The 17,240-nt window shown below is 46.0% G+C and overlaps 1 protein-coding gene and 1 non-coding gene across 5 annotated transcripts in view; both read right to left on the bottom strand.

Annotated features, from left to right (window-relative positions):
• Positions 1-17,240, bottom strand: part of CX1H16orf70 (chromosome X1 C16orf70 homolog) — a 40,201-nt gene that overhangs the window by 17,908 nt on the left and 5,053 nt on the right. For all 4 annotated transcript variants that reach the window (XM_038740123.1, XM_038740124.1, XM_038740122.1 and 1 more), the window contains 3 exons: positions 17,091-17,173; positions 13,348-13,431; positions 1,697-1,740 (listed from right to left, as the gene is read on the bottom strand). In XM_038740123.1, the coding sequence (XP_038596051.1) occupies positions 1,697-1,740; positions 13,348-13,431; positions 17,091-17,173 (211 nt within the window). The remainder of the gene's footprint in view (positions 1-1,696; positions 1,741-13,347; positions 13,432-17,090; positions 17,174-17,240) is intronic.
• Positions 6,685-6,822, bottom strand: LOC119920489. The gene has a single exon (XR_005448231.1). It is a non-coding gene; the product is annotated as a small nucleolar RNA SNORA7 (small nucleolar RNA).

The following is a 17,240-nucleotide window of genomic DNA, read 5'->3' as shown; positions in this document are numbered from 1 at the left end:
GGTTGGGGCTTTGTTTTATCCAGCTGCTCCATCCCAAAAGAGGCAGAGAGTACGGTTTTTCATTGTTGGACTAAACTCAAGGGGACAATCTGAAACAGTGGAGGTTGGCTGGAAGGGAGAAATAGCTTGGTTGGGACCTGGCTGTCATGAGGCCCTCAAGATTCAACAGCACCAAAGCAGTGTGGCCTAGTGGAAAGAGCATGGGCCTGGGAATCAGAGGACCTGGGTTCTAATCCTGACACTGCCAACAGCTTGCTGTGTGACCCTGGGCAAGTCACTTAGCTTCCTCAGTTTCCAAAAGGGGATTCAATATCTGTTCTCCCTCCTACTTAAGACCGTGAGCCCCATGTGGGACAGGGACTGTATCCGACCTAATTGCCGGCCCTCAGCTCTTCCCATAGAGTTGTCTCACTCACTACATAGTCCAGGGTCCCAAGCCAAATGTCCCTATTCCCGAGCAACTGTAGGGAGCCAGTCAACATTGGACAGGGGAGAACAAAGGGCGAAGAGAAGGAGGAACCTGCTCCTCTTCTACTCCCTCCACTTGAGATGGAAACCACCCCCACCTGCAGTAGTTGTGCAGAACCATGTAGTCCCAGCCCCAGCAACAGCAGTGAGTCAGAGATTTTGGGTGGAGGGGAAGGAAGGGATGGGACAGAGTAGCTCTTTCCTCCTCCCTCTCCCCACCCCATCTGGAGTTCACTGATTCATGCCTGGAACTTAGCAATGAGTAGGGTGATCATTATTATTTTCTTTCTTAAATAAGGGGGAGGGGGTGTCCACTAGGGAATGGAACCCAGGCTAGAGTTGGCTGTGTTACTGTAGGGACCCAGTTCTTTTCAGGAAGAGGCAAGGGGCAAGGAAGAACTCTTAGGAAGGAGACTGGGAAGAGGAGAAAGGGTGGTGGAAGACTTTGGAGCTGAAGAGTAGAAGGTAAACAGGGCCAGGGTCGCTTAGAATAAAGGCAGTCCAGGAGCAGGGTACGGTAGCTCAGGATTAGGGATTTGGCTGCAGAGGTGACGGGAAAGTGTTTATGCTGGAGACATTCAACTTCGACCTCCTCCTCACCCCACCCCACCTTCAACGCCTGCATCACTGGGCACTTCCTAGTGGCAATCTGGTGGTAGCCAGGGGCCGCTCGCTCCACCCTTCCAAAAGGAGCCCCCAGGGGAGGAGAGGAGAAGAGAAAATGGGAAGGGGTGCAGTCAAGGAACAGGATGGTGAGTTCTGGATCAGATTCTCATCCACAGAGTTGAGGGCTGACAGGAGTGTGATCTGCCCTTGTTCAAAAGCTCTGAGTTTTCCCTCATCAGCCCTTGGTGTGTCTTCACCAAGGAGGAGGTCCAGGGGACGAGAAGTGTGAGCCAGCACCCACTGAAGAGAACAGGAGAATGCAGTCAGAGGCAGAGTGGACTGAGTCACTCACGGCTTGGAGATCCTCAGGAGACCTGGCCAGTTCCAGAGCCTAGAATCAGTCTTCAGTCGGGGGGGGGGGGGGGGGGAGGGAAGAGAGGGGAGCCGGGAGGAGGAAGGTGGATGCGGATGAGGTGAGGGGTATGATTGGGGGGGATGAAGGGAGGGACCTGTTATTTCAAGAGGAACTTAAGGAGGAAAGGAACTGGGCAATCAGGAAGGAGGAATGAAGATGGACATACAGGCTTAGTTTTCATGACACATCAGTTCTCAACCAACTTACCAATATTTTAACTTCACTTTAGTCAAGTCATAAACTTCAATTACCTTAGAGACAGAAAAAAAAAGCGTTGCATCACAAAATTTTGAAAGTTGACAAACTGAACAATGTTACCAATACATACATCTGCAGAATAAAGATTCACAGGCTAAGATCTGTTGCTCAACAAAGGAAAAGCCTGTGTTTCCTAAAGACATTCCCCACTTAATTTTAAAACACATGGGCTTTTCAGAAAAAGCAATAAACCAATGGCTGAAATCCAACCATTTACCTTACAGAGTGTTCAGAGGGCAAATCTGACTGCTGGGGCAGCCCAGCAAGACCCCTGGGGCCTGAATCAGTTCTTACACCAGGAGCCCGTTTCTAGACTGTGAGCCTGTCATTGGGTAGGGACCGTCTCTATATGTTGCCGACTTAGTACAGTGCTCTGCACACAGTAAACGCCCAATAAATACGATTGAATGAATGAATTCTCTAGAGGTGGTGGGCTAAACTGCAAGTCTTTGTGTGTCATCCCCCCCCCCCCAAAAAAAAACCCATTTCTAACCTTTAAAAGGAATTCTCAGATCCTTACAACATAGTCTCCCCTTTACTGGGGTTGACATCTTTGGACCTCCAGCTCTCCATAAAGGGGTCTTAGTGTTAACGAGATGAACTGCTGAGGACAGGAACAATTAGAAGGGACAGAAAGCCCTTGGCAAGACTTTTTGTTACTCAACACTTTGACCCCAACCAGCCACTTTGCTCAGAGAATAGGAGCATGAGATTCAGAAATTTAAATGAAGGCAAGTAAATAAGTTGCACTTTTTTGGGGGGTGGGGGGGAGAATGGCACTATTAAGCGCTAACTTTGTGCCAAGCACTGTGCTATGTGCTGGGGGAGACATAGTTCCCATGCCCTATCTGGAGCTCACAGTTTAATGGGGAGGGAGAACAGGTGATTAATCCCCATTTCACAGATGGGGAAGCAGGCACAGAAAAGGTAAGTGACTTGCTCAAGGTCACATGGGAGGCAAGTGGCACAGCTGGAATTTGGTTTTATTCTGCTGACTTCCAGTCTTGTGCTCTTTCCACAAGGCAATCCTGCCTCCCCAAGACCTTTTGGGGGTGGAAACAATTGCACTTAGCTTAATGCAACTGCTGTGCTGAAAACTGCTTCTGTAGCCAGTGCCTCACTCCATTAAACCTTCAGCCACACAAGAGAAAAACAGATGAAAAAAATGTCCTGTCGGAGAAAAAAAAAACCCTCATCTGCTTCGCTTTAATCAAATAGCAGAGAAGCATCTGCTTGAGAATAAACCATATCCCATTAGCTCCATAATTTGATTACCGACTAGATTAATGGCATTTAATCAAATCCAGAGGGAAAATAATTCCGATTGCAATTACTTCAGGCCCAGGATAATGCTTACCTATGTCACCACCAGCAGTAGCAGCATTTGAGTGGCTACTATGTGCAGAGTGTACTGAACTGTATACTAGACACTTGGGGAGCATGCATTAGAAGAGACAGTTACTGCCCTGGAGGAGCTCACAATCTAATGGGGGAGACAAGGAGACATCATTTGCTGAATTATACAATAGGTTGGGGGGGGGGGGGGATTCATATGATCAAAAACAGGGGCACACCCAGTTCTGTCAGGACACATGTTTTCACAACCCATTTTAGCTAGAACATCATTTGCCTGGCAAGAAGAGTCAATCTGGATGCATCGCACCACAGTGTGTCTGAAGAAACTGCCCTCGTGCACACACGCAGGTGAGGAGAGGATGGAATCCCCATATTTTACAGGAGAACTGGGTGTCAGCAATTACTTGTGCGTTGCAAAGGGGGGCCGGGGGAAGAGAGAGGACAGTTAGAAGGTGGGGTTGGAAGGAGCAAAGAATGCAAGCTGGGATGGAGCAGGACAAAAGCAGAAAGGCACTGGGTCTGTTTATTGTTCTGCTGTACTCTCCCAAGCACTTAGTACAGTATTCTGCACTCAGTAAGCGCTCAATAAATACGATGGAATGAATGAAAGGAAGAAACCCATGGAGAGCCTTGAAGCCAAAAGTCAGGGGTTTTTCTTGTCTGTAGGAAGAAATGGAGATGTTCGAGGATAGAGGTGATGTGTTCTGCTCAGCACTGTAGAAGGAGGGCATGTGCAGCTGTATGCAGGATAGAACCATGAGAGGAGAAGATGGAGATCAGTAAGGAGCCAATTACCATACTTCATTCATTCATTCAATCATATTTATTGAGCGCTTACTGTGTGCAGAGTACTGTACTAGGCGCTTGGGAAGTACAATTCAGCAAGAGAGACAATCCCTGCCCACAATGGGCTCACAGTCTAGAAGGGGGGAGACAGACATCAAAACAAGTAAACAGGTATAAGCAGCATCATTATAAATAGAATTATAGCTATATACATATCATTAACAAAAATACATAGAATTATAATCACACATATGTACACATATACACAAGTGCTATGGGGCAGGGAGGGGGGTAGAGCAAAGGGAGCGAGTCAGGGCAATGGGGAGGGGGAGCAGAGGAAAAGGGGGGCTTAGTCAGGAGATGAGGAGGGCTTGAACCAAGGTAGTGGTTGTAAAGATGGAGAGAGAGGCGGGTGGGGGAGGTGGAGAATTCATGAAAAATAGAGGAAAAACTGGTTGGACAGAGACACTGAATATGGGAGGTGAATGGCAGGAAAGTCAAAGAAGAAATTGACACAGGACAGGGAGGATGATGATGATGCACTTCACTAATAATAATGGTATTTGTTAAGCGCTTAAGAGGGGCCAGGCACTGTACTCAGCACTGGGGTGGATACAAGTAAATCAGGTTAGACACGGTCCCTTGTCCCACATGGGGCTCAGAATCTCAATCCCCATTTTACAGATGAGGTAACAAGCACAGAGAAGTGAAGTGACTTGCCCACACAGCAGACAAGTGGCAGAGCCAGGACTAGAACTCAGGTCCTTCTGATTCTCAGGGCTGCGCTCTATCCACTAGGCCATGCTGCTTCTCTAGGCAAAAGTCATATTTAATAATAATAATAATGATGGCATTTATTAAGCACTTACTATGTGCAAAGCACTGTTCTAAGCGCTGGGGAGGTTACAAGGAGATCAGGTTGTCCCGGGGGGCTCACAGTCTTAATCCCCTCACATTCAATCCATCACCAAAAACTGTCGGTCTCACCTCCGCAACATTGCCAACATTGTCCTTTCCTCGCCATCCAAACTGCTACCCTGCTGGTTCAATCTCTCATCCTATCCCAACTGGATTACTGCACCAGCCTCCTCTCTGATCTCCCATCCTCCTGTCTCTCCCCACTTCAATCTATACTCCACGCTGCTGCCTGGATCAACTTTGTGCGGAAACACTCTGGGCATGTTACTCCCCTCCTCAAAAATTTCCAGTGGCTACCAGTCAACCTACGCATCAAGCAAAAACTCCTCACTCTCGGCTTCAAGGCTGTCCATTACCTCGCCTCCTCCTACCTCACCTCCCTTCTTTCCTTCTACAGCCCAGTCCGCACCCTCCGCTCCTCTGCCACTAACCTCCTCGCTGTGCCTCGTTCTCGCCTGTCCCGCCGTCGACCCCCGGCCTGGAATGCCCTCCCTGCACACATCCACCAAGCTAGCTCTCTTCCTCCCTTCAAAGCCCTACTGAGAGCTCACCTCCTCCAGGAGGCCTTCCCAGACTGAGCCCCCTCCTTCCTCTCCCCCACCCCATCCCCGCCGCCCTACCTCCTTCTCCTCCCCACAGCACCTGTATATATGTTTGTACAGATTTATTACTCTATTTTACTTGTACATATTTACTATTCTATTTATTTTATTTTGTTAATATATTTTGTTTTGTTTTGTTGTCTGTCTCCCCCTTCTAGACTGTGAACCCGTTGTTGGGTAGGGTCCGTCTCTATACGTTGCCAACTTGTACTTCCCAGGCGCTTAGTACAGTGCTCTGCAAACAGTAAGTGCCCAATAAATACGATTGAATGAATGAATGAATCCCCATTGTACAGATGAGGGAACTGAGGCACAGAGAAGTTAAGTGACTTGCCCAAAGTCACACAGCTGACAATTGGCAGAGCCGGGATTCAAACCCATGACCCCGGACTCCAAAGCCCATGCTCTTTCCACTGAGCCATGCTGCTTCTCTATTTGAAAATAAGCCATATTTGAATACAAAAATTTAATTGCAGAATACCAAAGGAATCACAAAGAAAGAAGGGGTGCTTAAAAGGCAGAATTCAGATACTTTTGTGAAATTAGGGAGATTTCAAGTACAGTTCACCCTCATTTACCTGACCTCTCAGGTTATCACAATCATTTCTGGCAGCCTCTTTCCACCAGTGTTTTTTTAATGGTATCTGTTAAGTGCTTACTATGTGTCAGACACTGTACTAAGCACTGGAGTAGATACAAGCTAATCAGGTTGAACAAAGTCCATGTCCCATATGCGGCTCAGAGTCTTAATCCCCATTTTACAAAGGCACAGAGAAGTTAAGTGACTTGTCCAAGATGACACAGCAGAAAAGTGGGGGAGCTGGAATTAGAACCCAGGTCCCTCTAGATTGAGCTCACTGTGGGCAGGGAATGTGTCTACCAACTCTGTTGTATTGTACTCTCCCAAGTGCTCAGTACAGTGTTCTGCACACAGTAAGCACTCAATAGATACGACTGACTGATAGGTCCGTTAACCCCAAGGCCCGTGCTCTTTCCCCTAGGCCATGCTGCTTTGGTTGGTTCCACTGAAATATCAGCCCTGAATCTGGGCTTTGTCTTGTCTTATGCCGTTGAGTAGTTTCCGAACCATAGCGACACTACAGACACATCTCTCCCAGAACGCCCCGCTCTCTATCTGCAATTGTTCTGGTAGTGTACCCATAGAGTTTTTAGGTAAAAATACGGAAGTGGTTTACCATTGCCTCCTTCCGTATAGTAAACTTGAGTCTCCACCCTCGACTCTCTCCTGTGCTGCTGTTGCCCAGCCGAGTTTTGACTTGTAGCAGATTGCCTTCCACTGGCTAGCCACTGGCCAAGCTAGGAATGGAATGGGTATGCCTCTGCTTGACTCTCCCTCCCATAGCCGAGACTGGCAGAGTACTGGAAACTTTCCAGGTGTGACCCTGAGTGGGGGAATCTGGGCTGCTATCGGGCAAATGAAATCTTCAAAGACAGATGCCTCCCGAGAGGTCATGGCTAGGAACAGGGTCTGGAGGAAACTAGGCCGTGCACATCATAGATTGGCTGCAGTGGGGGTGGGGGGAGCCCAAGGAAGCCCTGAGCATTCTTGGCCTTATCATGACTGTCTCAGGCCTAGGTGGCACACGACTCAGGACAAATCAGCCATTGATCTGTGGGGCCTACTTTCCAGAAAATGGTCCTTCAGTTTCATTCCTTTAACTGCTTCGCTGAAGTCTGAGCTCATGAGCCATTGGTGCCACTGGTCCTGCACCAGCTCTGATGCTTTTGGGGAGAGGGGGTCCCCTAAGGCACAGGATCCAGGGCAATCACCCCAGTGCACCCTACCCTAAGGGCAGGCCTGGCTGTGGGCCCCCAATTTTCATGCACTCCAATTAAAACTGGTTCTGATCAATCCAAATATACCAAGGAGAAATGGACAAGTATCAGTGGCATCAACTACTAGCAAACATCAGCAACATTTGATAGTTTTAAAATGTTGCCCGTTGGGAGGTGGGCATGATACATTTCTGCGTTGCCTGTGAACTTAAATAATAATAATAATTATGGTATTTGTTAAGCGCTTACTATTTGCCAAGCACTGTTCTAGATACAAGGTAATCAGGTTGTCCCACATGGGGCTCACAGTCTTAATCCCCATTTTACAGATGAGGTAACAGGCACAAAGAAGTGACTTGCCCAAGGTCACACAGCAGACAAGTGGCAGAGCCAAGATTAGAACACACATCCTCTGACTCCCAAGCCCATGCTCTTGCCACTAGGCCATGCTGCTTCGTATCTATACCCTTAAATCTGAAGCCTGGGCCCCTCCACTGCTCTACTGCTCAGGCACTAGACAGCAAATGCCCGGTTGTCTACAAGTCAGTGGGAGGGAAAACATAAACCATTCTGCTTGCCCACTGCATAGGGATGGCACCTCTCTCACACCCTCTCGGGGTGGCCCTGTTGCTACCCTAAGAGGTCCCGTCAAAGCTGGTAGATTCTAGGCGCCAGCTTTTCCCACCTCCTGATTGCCCAGTTCCACCCAGAGAGCTTGTAGTTGAGACCTTTGGGAATTTGCATCTTGGACTCCTTGCTCGCTCTTTTGTTTGTAGGTTTTATGCTCTCCTTACTTGGGCTTTCTGTTTACCAGTAGTTTGTCTTGATTCCTTCTTTAGTCCGCCAACTCCTCGAGGGCCATTTCCAGCCTCAATCTTCCTTTCAATAGACTGTTAGCTTCTCGAGGGCAGGGATGAGGCCTACCAACTGTACTGTCTTCTTCCAAACACTTAATTCAGTGCTCTGCACAAAGTCATTGCTCAACAAATACCACAGGACTGATTTGTAATTCCCAACACACCTACTATAGTGCTCTGCTCTCAGTAGGTGTCCAAAACAAAGTTGTTCACTGATTCCTCTCTGTCTCTCAAGCCTGTGTCTGAGAAGATGCTCCTCACCACCTTCGATTTCCATCCCCACTTTAAGGGGGGGTGGAAGGTCCTGGCCCAATGGGAGGAGTGAGGAGATCATGTGTGAGACACTGGTTAGAGAGAAAGTTTGGTCTTCATTCCCTAACCACCCTTATTTGACCTAAGAAGAACTGATCCACCCATCTCCTCCGATTTGGATTGAGTTCATAAATGGTTCCACTATTAGCCAGAGGATTACAACTTTGGCCAAATCAACGAATGGCACTTATTGAGCGGTTACTGGGTACAGAGCACTGTACTTCGCGCTCGGGAAAGTACAACAGAGTTGGGAGACACAAGCCCCGCCCGGAAGGAGCTTACGGCCTTCAGGGGAGGGGAGGGAAGGAAAGAGACATTAAAATACATTTACAGATAGGGGAAATAGTGGAGTATAAGAATATGTAAATAAGTGCCTTGGGGCTGGGGCGAGTATCTCTGTGCTTAAGGGGTACATAGCTAAGTACATAGTTGACACAGAAGGGAGGGTGGGTAGGGGAAATGAGGGCTTTGTCAGGGAAGCCTAAATGAGAAGCTGTGATGTGGAAGTGTAAGGTTTGGTGCCTTGTGACCAACTCAGGAGGCATCAAGGAACTTGTAACCACTACATTAGACACCCCCTGAATTGATCCAAGCTTTAAAGGAACTCCATGACACACTACATTGCTTCACATTTGTTTGAACTAAAACAACAGAAAGGACTACCAGCAACAAGTCTGTCAACCACCAAGTTCCCAAACTGGGAAAAAAATATTTTGAGAAGTAGGATTCTCAACCATTGTCACCTAAGCGAGCCTGGTGTGTCATTGGTTTAACAGCTGGACCTGGCTTAGGCTCAGTTAGTTGGTTTCGATTTCACTACAATGAAGAAAAACAAGTCAGGAAAAACTTATGCTTCTCCCCCACCCCCCAAACTCTCTTCCAAGTTTCAGACTACATAATAATCTAGATATTTTACAGTATTCGTAGTTCATGACGCCACGCTAAATATTGATGTGGAAAATTTGGCTATTCAGATTCATCTGTAGGATGGGGATTAAGACTGTGAGCCCCATGTAGGGCAGAGACTGTGTCCAACCTGATTAGCTTTTATCTAACCCAGCGCTCAGAACAGTGCTTGACAGATAGTAAGCACTTACCAAATACAATTATTATTATGAAATTTTAGAGAAAAGGAATCCAAGGTCCACAGATGTCAAAGGTCATGTTACCAGAGAAAGGAGGAATTAAGAGCAAGATTTTGTGACTTCTCAGCTGGTTTTGGGGGTATGATTTAGAGTGTTACTTGAAATGAGCATTTGGATCCCTGTTGTCTAATCAGTCAATCAGTGGTATCTATTGAGAGATACTGCATGCATCTGATAAAGTGGTCAGGTTCAGTCAATCAAGTAATCGTATTTATTAAGTGCTTACTGTGTGGAGATTACTGTACTAAGCACTTGGGAGTGGATACTATAAGAGTTGGAAGACGTGTAATCTGCCCACAAATAGAGAGTGAAATAAATTATGGATATGTCTATAAATGCTGTGGAGCTGAGGGTGGGTTGAATAAAGGGTATAAATCCAAGAGCAAGGTCAACACTGTAGGGAGAGGGAGTAAGTGCTTTGCACAGAGCTTTGCACACCAATAAATACAAATGAACGATCCCCCTCCCCATCCCCCCCGCCTTACCTCCTTCCCCTCCCCACAACACCTGTATATATGTTTGTACGTATTTATTACTCTATTTATTCATTTAATTTGTACATATTTATTCTATTTATTTTATTTTGTTAATATGTTTTGTTTTGTTCTCTGTCTCCCCCATTGTTGGGTAGGGACCGTCTCTATATGTTGCCAACTTGTACTTCTCAAGCGCTTAGTACAGTGCTCTGCATACAGTAAGCGCTCAATAAATATGATTGAATGAATGAATGAATCTTTTAATGTGGCTTAAGGAGGTAAAGAATGTTGGTTTTGTAAAATCTGAATTAGCAAATAGTTCAAGGCCTGAATTTCAGGGCTCCAGAGAGCACTGGATATCATTAGATGGATGCTCTCAGTCTTTAGGAATGAGCCCAAGTCTACCGAGGGAGCAGGGACTGCTAAGGGTGGAATTGGAGCTAATATTAGAATTGAGGAGCTGCAGGGGGCTGGCACAACCCGACTTTTGAAGATCTGTCAAATTCAAAGAACTCAGGCAAGCGAAATTGCTGTCCTGATTGACTGGAGTATCCTCGCACAGAAATGTAGTAAAACAGCACGCCTATCAACTCTGTTATACTGTCCTCTCCCAAGCGCTTAGTACAGCGCTCTGCACAGAGTAAGCGCTCAATAAATATGATTGATGTACAGAGAGAGCCCAGGCTGTCCCTTAGGTAGAGCTGACTGGGACAACTGAACCAGGCCCTGCAAGAGAAGCAGCGTGGCCTAGTGGACAGAGCACAATCCTGGGAGTCAGAAGGACCTGGGTTCTAATTCCGGCTCCACCGCTTGTCTGCTGTGTAACCTTAGGCAGGTCACTTTACTTCTTCCGCGTCTCAGTTACCTCATCTGTAAAATGGGGATTAAGATTGTGAGCCTCATGTGGGAACAGGGATTTTGTCCAACCTGATTAGCTTGAATCTGTCCCAGTGCTTAGTACAGTGCCTGACACATACTAAGTGCTTAAATACCATAAAAAGAAAAAAAAAAGAAAAAAGAAAACGATGCGCCTTGTACCACCCAGTAGAGGGATTCCAAGAGGGACTGGGGTGGCCTGGCCAGGCTATCTGGACGCACACATCTCTGCAATACGTGATAGGGAAGTTCTGAAATAAACTTTTAAACCGTTTGGCAAACCCTGAAGACCAGCCTATTCAAAAGGTGTTAGCTGGCCGAAAAGCAGAGGGAAAATCCATGGCACATTCTTGTTTTCCAGACCACTGCCTGACATAAAAGGGGGACTGAAATGGGCACACAGAGAAGACAACTGTGGCACTGTTCCCAGTTCAAACAGTGGGGTCAGAAGCTAGCCTCAGATGAGAGAAAAGGAGTGAGGTAGATCATAGGGCTGGAAGTCAGAAGGACCTGGGTTCTAAATCCCGGCTCCGCCACTTGTCTGCTGTCTGACCTTGGGTAAGTCACTTCACTTCTCTGTGCCTCAGTGAAAATGGGGATTAAAACTGTGAGCCCCATGTGGGACAGGGACTGTGTCCAGACTGATTAGCCTTAATCTACCCAGCACTCAGTACAGTGCCTGGCACGTAATATGCATTTAAATACCATAAATGATAATAATAATAATTATGGTATTTGTAAAGTGCTTATTATGTGCCAAGCAATATACTAAGCGCTAGCGTTTTGCCATAAGGGGCTTGGGGGCGAACGGCCAAGGACTATCCACTAAAGAGGAGCTGAGGGAAATCAGGAGGACAGGGGAAACACATAGATAAAAAGGGAAAGACCCAGCTGAAGCCTATGGATGGAAAGTACTCAGGGAGTACTACGGAATGCAACTGGATTGGATTTTATGGTCGTCTGTCACTGTACCGGTGCCACCTTGTATCTACGTTGGTTCAATACCGATTGGTGTTTATGATAATACTCAGCTACTTTTTTAAGCATCGGTAAAAGCTTCTCATCTCTTTTCTTCTATATAGAGGGAAAGCCTCTGTGTCTTGTGTTTTGGGCACTCACTTTCATCTCAAGACCACACTGTCCAGGGTCGGGTTAGGATTCCCCAAAAACCCCTCTGAGCCTAGTTTTCAGCCCCAGATAATAGCTATGGGGGAGGAGGGAGTGGAGGGCCTAGAACTATGGTTGTTGCGGGCAGGGAATGTCTGATTATTGTTATACTGTACTCCCCCAAGTACTTAGTACAGTGCTCTGCACACAGTAAGCACTTGATAAATACAACTGAACTACATCACACGATGGTGATTTACCCGAGTCATTCCACTGTACTCTAGCAAGGAAAAGTTCTGAGAATAGTCAATCCAACAGTTTGTTTAGCCGTAGCAGCATGACCCAGTGGCAAGAGCACGGGCCTGGAAGTTAGTGGACAAGGGTTCCAGTCTGGGCTCCCTCACTTGTCTGCTGTCTGACCTTGGGGGAGTCACTTAACTTCTCTGGGCTTCAATTCCCTCATCTGCAAAATGGGAATTAAATCCTACACCCACATTAAGACTGTGAGTCTCAGGTGGGACAGGGACCGTGTCCACCCTGATTAATTTGTTTTTACTTCAGGGCCTACTACAATGCTCAGCACAGAGTAAGGGCTTAACAATTACCACAAAGTGGGGTGGGGGGAGGGGAGGGTGGTGATTCCTGGCTACGCAGGAAGCAGGAAGGCTAGGCCCTTCGAGGAGTCGTAGGTCACCACATTACCACATTGCTTGAGAGCCCCAGTGCACCGGGCTGTCTGAAGAGTTCCCATTAGGGGAGGGGCTGCAAGGCAGCAGGAGCAGCGGCAGGTCTTCAGCGACTCCCATCGTTGCAGAACGTCGACTGGTGGGGACCGGTTTGCCAAACCTCCTTAAATATCCTCCTGACAACCCCCCCAATCGACACTAACACCCCAAAACATCTTACGTCTGTAATGTTGAGCTCTGTTGCAATGCAGCATGGCAGATTCAGTGGGAGTAGAGCCCCACGAGGGCCCAGGCCTGACTGGACCAGAAAGGCAGGCTGGACGGTCTTCACCCTTTGACCTTGGCCTCCTCCGCTTGGGAGGAAACCACAGCCCTCGTTAAGCATGATAGTGGCAGCACAACTGTATCGAATTGGGAAGGCAGGTCCCCCCTTGCTACCTGTGAAGGGATGGATGGCCCTGGACTCAGGATTTCAACTTGTGCAAATTTCTGAAGTCCAACATCACAAAAGTCTAGATGGCTAAGATGGGCTTTTTTCCCCAGAAAAAAACAAACAAAAAACTAGAAACTCTAAACTTATTCCTTCTATTGCCTCTCTGATGCTAACCTACTTCAAGAAATACTGAATCAGTAATCAGTCCAAAGTTAAGTATTTCTATTTTCTGCCATCATTCTCACTTACCTTGAGCCTCTGATTGAAAGCATCAAACAGCAGTTTGATCCCGTCCTGAGTCAGGTTAAGGATGAGGTCATGGCTAAGAGGAGCCTGCAAGACAAAAACGGAAAAATATTCTGATGATTCCTATAAGTTACATGAGATCTGGACATGGTAGGAGCCAGTTTTATTCATAAGTGGTTCTTTAAGTTCAATTAGTAAGGTTACTTTTCCCTAGCATGAGGCTGCCTGAAGCGATAGATATGTGACTGGAAATTCTTTTGACTGGGGAAGCTCATCTAAGCCCAGACACTGGGACTCCATAGAGCGCAAAATGAAAATATTTTAATTCCCCTTACTTGGCTTCTCTGTGTCAAAACAGCAGGAGTGGCAAGAGCAAGATTCCATCTTCCTCACATTCCTTACAAAAGTTTCATTCAAACTTTTGTTTTAGATGCGTCCCCTACTATGCTGACTCTGTGGAGCCAGACATCCAGGAGAGGAAAACAGGCTAACCAAAGAGGTTGTAGGGCTGCCCTTTTCCCATGGCCATATTCTTAAGCAAAGCACAGAGAACCTCTCCGATAAGTTACATGACAGTAGAACAAAATGGGTCAGGCCAAAACAGCTTCTCATGGAGGCCAAGAACTGAGTTCCCGATCAATTTTCCGCGAAACAGGACAGCTACGCATTCTTCGACAACAGGGTCTCTCCAGCCGTGAAGAAAGCGCTTTTGCACCCACGGCCTCAACCTCTCATCATCGCACGTACGGCTGAGCCTCTGTAGGGGCTGGGAAGAAGCCAATGCTCAGAGCTGCAGTTGCCTGACTGCAGTATTCGGATCCCCACCCACACTGCTTCTTGAAACTAGGCTTTTATGGGGCAGTGAGGATTATTTACCAGAATGGTTATTTTTATGTACTACTTGTCAAAAGTAGCATGGATAGGCCTCAGCCTCATCAGGGGCTAGGAAAGCAGCACTCTGAGAAGACCCAGGAAGAATAGGTCTTAAATTTTGCAGTAAGCTGATGTTCGATAAAGTGGAAAGTTTGGGGAAAGATAATAGTGACAAAGACCCTGGGCCCAGTGGGGCACAGGGACTAATAGCCCACCTGATGATCTTGGATCTACCCCAGGGCCTATCACAGTGTAAGTGCTTAACAAATACCATCATTATTAGTACGGTCCACCAACTCACTATACAAAAGCCTTATGTAAGTAGGAGGCTCAGGATATTGGTCATTCGATGGCTAATGCTCTTTAAGTGCAAACAATGCAATGGGGAATGTCAGTCAGGCACAGGCCTTTTCAGCCACATTCACACCCACAGATATGATCTTATGGGCAATAGTATCTTTTTTCAAATATGGACAGACACACACAAATATCAATCTTGGAACAAAGCTCAATTGAACGTAATAATTTCTTGGACGTTAGCAGTGATAATTTGTTTGACTTCTTACCGAGGCAAAGTTCAGAATATTCCTGGCTACTCCAAGAGTTCAGATCTTTTCTCTGGCAGTGTGATCATGAATGTTCTTTGGACAAATTTTTAAAGCCCATGTAAATTGCTCAATGTCAGTACATACCATCTCTTGAGAACTACAGATCAGCTTAAAGCTCCTTTGGGACAGAATAGAAGTCTTCCAAAGAGATGTTCAAACGAGACCAAGATTACTCCGGAACCTAAATTAATCTATTTAATGGATTTACCTCATCAAAACACCCCTAGAATGCTGGCGCTCAAATATTTGTTTTCATATGAAAGATCACAATTTGTAGCTTACTGAGACAATAACAATATCAATCTACATAAACACCCGAAGCATGTTTTCAAAGTGTAATGAAACCAAAAATCATTGTCTGAATATGATGATTATAATAATAATAATATTAATAGTACTAATAATGGTACTATTAATGGTAATAGTGGTAATGATGACATGGTGTTTGTTAAGCACTTACTAACCGCCACGCACTGTTCTAAGCACTGGGGTAGATATAAGATAATTAGGTCAGGCACAGTCCCCGTCCCACAAGTGACTAGGGATTTGAAAATGTATCTAATCTGGTAGTGATAAAAGTCTTCATCTCCTCTAGTCAAACATGACTGGTGGTGAACCAGAAAAAGGTGTTCTCCCTTCATTATTGTACAGGCTATACCTATCAGAAGATCAGCCTCTAAGAATTTAGCAATCAGACATTTAAACTCAAGACTACAGGCGACTTGACTGAATTTGTGACAAGAAGAAAGGCTTGTGGCCTCTCCCCATAGAAGACATTTCTCTTTAATGCTATCAGGTGACACAACCGGTCTTTGCTGAAGTGTTTACTATAATGCCATTTAATAATGCTCCACGCCTAATTAAAAATCCTCAAACATTATTATTATTAGTAATGATGATAATAATTTAGATACACTGCACCTAGTGTTTGTTCAGTTTGGGCTCTAAAGTATGTTTCTTTGGAGAAACAGAATCACAGAATCCTAGGTCTGGAAAGGGTCTCAAGAACCCATTTTGTCCATTGCAAACATAGGAGGATTTCTTAATGCACCGCAGGCTGTTGAGTAATCCAGAGAAAGAACAGAGGGCATTTCTTTTGGACTTTCCTGAACCAAAAGTTAATGGACAGTGAGAACCCTCTTGCTATTTCAAAGCACTACAACACTTATACTGGAAGGGGTTGAACCAATAGTTTCTTAAGAGACTGTAAAGAAGTCACGGCTTTGCTATCGAGAAAGCTGAGCTGCCACAGACTCAGCCCAAATAGACATTTCAAAAACAGGCAACACTTGTTTGGTCCGTTTCACACCTGGAGGCCCAAGTCTCCCAGCAAGGTCCGAGTTCCTTAGAAAACAAAAAAACCTCATAAACCAAAAAAACAAACAAACAAAAAAAAACCACCTAGGTATCTGACCCAAATCCCCATGGTAAATGTCTAAAGCACTAAATGGCTGCATATAATTGTGGTATTCGTTAATCTCTTACTGTAGTGTAAGTACTGTACTAAATGCTAGGGTAGACAAGATCATCAGGTCCCACATGAGTCTAAGGGGGAGGGTAAACAGGTATTGAGCCCCATTTTGCAGATGAAGGAGTTGAGGGCCAGAGAATAATAATAATAATAATAATGGCATTTATTAAGCGCTTACTATGTGCAAAGCACTGTTCTAAGCACTGGGGAGGCTACAGAGTGATCAGGTTGTCCCACAGAGGGCTCACAGTCAATCCCCATTTTACAGATGAGGTCACTGAGGCACAGAGAAGTTAAGTGACTTGCCTAAAGTCACACAGCTGACAATTGGCGGAGACGGGATTTGAACCCATGACCACTGACTCCAAAGCCCATGCTCTTTCCACTGAGCCATGCTGCTTCACTTGCCCAAGGTCAGCCAGAAGGTACATGGCAGAGCCAGGACTAGAACCTAGGTCTTCGGACTCCCAGGCCCGCGCTTTCTAGGCCATCCTGCTTCCCTAATCTAGCAGGTCCAAAACAAGGCGATGGTAGTTCCAAATTGGGTGGCTACTAGAACACAGCACTGACTTTTAACATCTTAAACTAAACCAGAGAGGTCAAAATATACACTCATTTTGAGATCTGAATATTTGCCTCAGGATCTTGTATTGATGTGGTATTGCTGGAGCATAGTCTGGTGGGTGACTGAATGTTTAGCAACATAACAAAACACATCATATCCTGCCATGACTCACTACTTTATGATGGCAGACTAGCCGCCATCCAAACTGGATCTAGTAGTCACAACTCACCTGTTCACTGTAGAGGACCTGGACATTTTTGATGATGCGACAGTATTTCTGAAGAATTGCTACAGCCTGAGCCAGTGGCATTCCTGAAATGCAAGAAATGGTTACCCAACTGGCCACTTGGATGACACGGTATTTTACAAAAACGCATTG

The sequence above is a fragment of the Tachyglossus aculeatus genome, chromosome X1 (genome assembly GCF_015852505.1).
Source record: "Tachyglossus aculeatus isolate mTacAcu1 chromosome X1, mTacAcu1.pri, whole genome shotgun sequence".
NCBI classification, from domain to species: Eukaryota; Metazoa; Chordata; class Mammalia; order Monotremata; family Tachyglossidae; genus Tachyglossus; species Tachyglossus aculeatus.
The sequence above is the reverse complement of the archived record's forward strand: the minus strand, read 5'-3'. Positions and strand labels throughout refer to the sequence as shown.